Genomic DNA, 5,848 nt, shown 5'->3' with positions numbered 1-5,848 from the left:
TTTTGCGGTACGCGGGCCTCTCACTGTTGTGGCCTCTCCTGTTGCGGAGCACAGGCTCCGGATGCGCAGGCTCAGCGGCCATGGCTCACGGGCCCAGCCACTCCGCGGCATGTGGGATCCTCCCGGACCGGGGCACGAACCCGTGTCCCCTGCATCGGCAGGCAGACTCCCAACCACTGCGCCACCAGGGAAGCCCCTCCTTACCTGATTTGACATGATTTTTTCTTCATTCACAGAGCCTTGGAGTGCAATATTTTCAGGAGCTGGACTTCCACCTATAAGAAGGAGGAGACACACCAACAGTGTTGTGGGGAAGGGGGAGCAGTAACAAGTAAAAGAGGAAGGAATAGTGAGGGTGGCAATGCGGGCTGACTAGTAAGTGGCAAAGTGCTTAACACGTGAGACAAATTTTGTACTAAAAAACTTTAAGTGTGTCCATTCATTCAGATTCAGGACTAGGTCAGCTAAAGTTCCCAAGGAAGCTAACCATATAAGATTTCTTAACAGAAATGAATACCTGTATAAATGGCCTTCAAACAGTAGGGTTTTTAAAATAAAAAGCAGCTACTGCTGCTTTTTTAATCAAACACATTACTAGTATAATTACAGAAACTGAATGAAAGAAGGATGAAGAATTAGTAACTTAGTAGCTTTTTTTTTAATAGATTGACAAACAGGTTTTTAACAATTATATATGCAAGGCTGATAACAAAGTATATCCTTCCAAAACACAGTATCTTTCTAAATAAAATGTAATCAAACTAAGAAGAAAAGATGCAATTTTAATTTATGCCATTCCTTTTTGTAATTTCCCTTTGTTTATTTGTATTGTAATGTACTTGATGATTTTCCTCTTCACATGATCCACTGCCCTGACTTTAGTTCAGTGCAGGCACAAAGGTCAGCGCCTATAGTCAGATTTTGTTTCTTTCTTTTTAAGAAAACAGAATAGTTAAAGGATGCATTAGATATTTTTAATTTACATGGAAATAAGAGCAAAATGGTAACCCCTTTCTTCAGGGATATAAAATTTTTTCCCTATGGAAATTTTATTTTAGTTCTTAAAAAGAAAAATTAAAACAAGTAGTAGATTCATATGGCCCATAAATGGAAAAGCGTAAAATTGTTTTCCAGTGAAAATTTTCCCTCCCATCACGCCTGCCAGAAACCTACTTTACCTCCTCATAGACAATGTTACAAATTTTTGTCTAGCCTTGCAGAGATATTTTATATATACACAAAAACTTTTTTCTATTTTTTTTCCACAAATTTTTACATGCAATACATAATGTTTTGTACTTTGGCGTTTTTCCACACAAAAAATAGTTCTTTGATATCCTTCCAAGAAAAAAGTTTCCTTATATATGTTTTACAGATGTATACTAGTATTCCATTACATGGATATGCCAAAATATGTTAATTAGTCTTCTACTGGTAGTTAACTTGTTTCCAATATTTTGTTGTTACAAACAATGTTGCAGTAAATAAACTTCCATATACATCTTATAGTATGTATGTACTTAGATCTACAGGATAAAGTCCCAGAAACCAAATTGTTTTATCATAGAATATGTACATTTAAATTTTGGGTAGATATTGTCAAATTCCTCTCCATACTAATTACAATAATTTACATTCCCTGCAGCAGTGTATGAGAATTCTTTTCCCCCCAACAACCTTACCAACAGTGTGAAATCAAATTTTTTATCTTTGTCTACATGACAGGTAAAAAATAGTATCCTGGTGCAGTTTTAATTAAAATTTTTCTTATTTGGTGTGCGGTAGAATATAAAGATATTTTTCAGTCAACTGAAGGAATGGATTCCATTTCTACAATTTTACAGCTCCTTTAACTTAGCACCTGTATCTCAAATTTAATTGTCCAATTTAAACAATAGATGAATTTTCCTTGATCGGTGTTTTTGGTTGGAATGAGAGCCTATGTTTCCCATGAGTGTCAACTGTAGTGATGTCTCACTGGGAACGGTTCAGAATAAGCACTTTATTTTCAGACTCAAATGGCAGAAAAGGATCTAACATGTTATCTAGTTAATATCTGCCTCCTGAGTGGACCATCACTAATCGGTCCATCCTTTTAACCCAGTAGATTCTAATTAGGATTCTGAGAATTTCCTAAGTAGGTGATTCCACATCTGCCTCACAGTTGAGACTCAGATGTGTCCAATCAATTTTGGCCATAAGGAAATATTTAAATCCCATTAAAATATACCGTAATTTTTATTTTAAATACAGAATTGGAAAAAAGTTGGTAACATTGTCATATGTGAAGGCCATGGCCACCTCTGGACTTCTTTTCTCCAGACTATGTCTTCAAAATTCTTTTATAAAATAGTATTACTAAGCCACTGAGGATGGTTACTCCACTAGCTTCCAAGTTTGCTTAGTGTTTTAGAATGGAAACTCCTCTTGAACCCTTCAACAGCTTACCTTTGATCTTCACAGCAGAAGCTGATCTTTTATCCTCCTCTTTCTCACAGAGTGGTTTACAGTCAATGACACCAGAAGCCATATGCAAAATTTCTGATCCAGAATCTATCAACAGGAAGAAACTAACAGCATGAATACTATGCAAAAGGATTATTTGCTTATGTCCTTTTCATTTGCACACACCTTAGCAGGTCACAGAACATCCAAGCTTATAGGTATAACACTAACATTCTATTTTTATATCTTTTCTAATCTACTCACCACTTGAAGTTACAGTACTCTCTGTGGCTGAAGTGTGTCCAGGAGATGGTAGGGTGGAATATTCCCTGTCAGAAAAGTAGAAGTATTTTAGAGTGTCTGGTTCAAAGAATTCTCTTAGAAATTAACTAAATATGCATCAAAAGTCATACACAGAAACAAACAAGCACACCTGGACTGTGGCAGGCTCTCAGAATATAAGCATTCAACACCATTCTCCTTAAGATAAAAAAAAAAGAGAGAGAGAAACAAGTTTAACAATTTGACATTTTCCATTCCAGAGAAGTTGTGTTAAGCAAACATTTTCATACAGTTTTAAATGAACCCATATTTGCTTTGCTCTTTTGCAGAGGATATGGGAATGGGATGGTATAGGGCAGACTGATATACATACTTCCTCAAAGCTGTACTTGCAAAAAAAAAATCCAATTTTAAGTATACTTAAGAGTCCAATATTTAAAGAAAATTTAAATTCTTGGGCAAAACAAATTCTAAACTTAAAGGGCAGATAGAGTTTATATCATGAACTTAAATTTTCTTTAAACAGAACATTCTAGGTGGGCATAAAACAACATTTCTATTTATGGAAATATTACTCAACTTAAAACTTTTGACCTGTTGATTTTAAAATGGTTCTCAATTTTCTAGCTAGACACATAATACATTTTAAAGTTAATCCAATTCTCAAAGATCTGAGGGATTACATCTACGTCAGCACCTCTTACTTGGGGCTCAAAAAGAACAAAACTGTGGTCCCAGCCTTCCAGGGCAAGCATTTGAAAGTCTCATTTGAGCTTCTTAACCTTTATCAAGAGTTCTTAATTTGGGGGGAACTTCAGGAGATTAGGTTCACTTATTCTCTTTCAAAAAATACAGTGGGGACACAGGTTCCTCTTTAATAAAAAGTTTTCCTATTCAATAATAAGTATATTTTCATTATCATTTGGTTTATTTAGGAAAAAAAATAAAAATTTAATAAATTAAAACTGAAATCACTTGGACATATCCAAAATATGCACAGACAATGCAAAACTAAAGACATTTAAATATTCCATAATCAAACACACAGCTTCTTGTTAACTGGCACAACGAACTACAGGTTTCAATGGAGGGATGCCATATATCATACACCGTATTTAGAATCTCTCCAAGATAATACTGCCTATAGTCACAGAAAGATAAAGGTTTAGCAAGAGTTTGCTGAATGTGTAGTTATCCAATACAAAAAACAATAGCTTACATCTGTTCAGCACATTAAAATTTACAAAAGCCCTTTTACGTATCATCTCATTTAATTCTCCCAGCAACCTTATGCAGTGGGTTTTACCATAAAAAAAAAAAAAAAAGATTTACTTATTTCAGGTAAGGAAAGTAAAACCAATGAATAAAGTAATTTCTCAGGAGTATTCAGAATGGTGGTGTCAGCCTCTAAACAGTCTAAACAATCAGACTAAATACAATGTCCTCTTCATTGTAAACAGAACTGTCTCTGAAATACCCTAAGGCTATTGGAGAGGCAAAGACTTCACAGTGGTTGTCTTAGACTGGTAGATGATTTGAATATAAACTTTTAAAATGTTCCCCTCAAATGTTTAGAAAACTCCACAAACTTGCACAGCAAGAATTTACACCTAATCCTCCTACATATAAATGTTGGGCAATCTTCTCTTTTATTTCATTTTTGTCCCTGCTTTAAATGTCTGTGTGTCAGATTATATGTAACTGAAGCCTCTTGTGACATCAGTTTAATTTAAGTCGACAACTTTCATCATAGGCCCAGTTTGTGCCAGAAACAATGAAAGGCTGTTTCTGGCACAAAACAAAAAGGTTGGAGAGACCAAAAACACATTCTTTTCCCAGAGGAGCTCACAGGCCAGTCAGAAAGACAAATATGTAAAACAAATACTTCGTAAATTATAAGCAGCATTCCACAGAGGAAAGTAACATGCACAGAACAGAGTAGGGTAATATTTGCATTAAATTTTGAAGAGAAATTATACCTTATACTTCACAGGTAGTTAAATGATATTGGCTCTATCCTTAAGATATTTAAATAGATTGCACTAGTAATTAGTATATGCTTATTTAACTATCTGCCAATATATATGTAAGAAATGAAGCTATAAAAATATGAAAAAATTAAACATTCTTCAGTCTCATTAAGTATCCTCCATAAAAGTCAACAAGGATTGATTCCTTAATAATAAAAAAATCAGGCCCATTTAACCCTCCATAACATACAAATCTGTTATTATGTGTGGCTTGAAAAAACACTTATTACTGTGCTATAATTAATAATATATATTATATATAATAATTAAATTGCACTAACTAAAAAGCTAATTTTGTCAGAAAAATATTTCTTCTTATACCAATCAGAGTCATGAATACCTGTATTTGAATTTAAGAGGTATGAAAGAGAATGCAGTTATTTTCTATTCAATTAAACTGATTTCCAGTATTAGGGGAAAGGGAACACATTATTTCTGTAAACTTTGTTTTTTAAAACTAGTTTATTATTTAAAGTCAAAATAATAAATAGAACAAAAATACAGTTTGCTTTCATTATACTAGAAATAAATCTCATTTGCCATATGGTCTGTGTAAAGCCCTTCTTTTGTCCTATTTTTTTATATGTGAAACCTTTTGGTAAACATAAAATATTTATTGATTAAATAAGTAACAATTCTGTGATTTTCGAGAAATGGCATATATTTTGTAGCTGTACATTACTACATTGTTCTGTTGCAAGGATATTGGATATTATTGGATATTATTCCCAATTCATTAATCTTTATAAATCTCACTAATCAGAAAACAACATAATATACAACATGTCTCAATCCTAGATTTTCATACATTTGGTCTAACATTTTTTTCCTCCTTACAAGAAGAAGCAGATAAAAGAAGGAGATTTTTTTTCTTCCAAATTTAGGGCTATAGTTAATGAAAGTTGGAGATATAGCCCCTCAGGGTGTCTGTACCTGTGAAGGGGGGTGGAAAATAACTCAGCAAAAACTTTCTACAATTGCGCTCTTTTCTTCCAGTTTCAAAAGGCACCCCTGGGCTTCCCTGGTGGCGCAGTGGTTGAGAGTCCGCCTGCCGATGCAGGGGACGCGGGTTCGTGCCCCGGTCCAGGAAG

The 5,848-nt window shown here is 34.3% G+C and overlaps 1 protein-coding gene across 1 annotated transcript in view; it reads right to left on the bottom strand.

The window, feature by feature from the left end:
- The window catches only part of IRAG2 (inositol 1,4,5-triphosphate receptor associated 2), a 37,331-nt gene that overhangs the window by 23,164 nt on the left and 8,319 nt on the right, over positions 1 to 5,848 (bottom strand). Inside the window, exons 3-6 of the mRNA XM_007446273.1 lie at positions 2,879 to 2,925; positions 2,710 to 2,774; positions 2,449 to 2,553; positions 205 to 275 (exon numbers count right to left, since the gene is read on the bottom strand). Coding sequence (XP_007446335.1) covers positions 205 to 275; positions 2,449 to 2,553; positions 2,710 to 2,774; positions 2,879 to 2,925 — 288 coding nt within the window. The remainder of the gene's footprint in view (positions 1 to 204; positions 276 to 2,448; positions 2,554 to 2,709; positions 2,775 to 2,878; positions 2,926 to 5,848) is intronic.

Source organism: Lipotes vexillifer, unplaced genomic scaffold (genome assembly GCF_000442215.2).
Source record: "Lipotes vexillifer unplaced genomic scaffold, Lipotes_vexillifer_v1.1 scaffold477, whole genome shotgun sequence".
Taxonomy (NCBI): Eukaryota; Metazoa; Chordata; class Mammalia; order Artiodactyla; family Lipotidae; genus Lipotes; species Lipotes vexillifer.
Note: the sequence above shows the minus strand (reverse complement) of the source record. Positions and strands in the feature narration are given on the sequence as shown.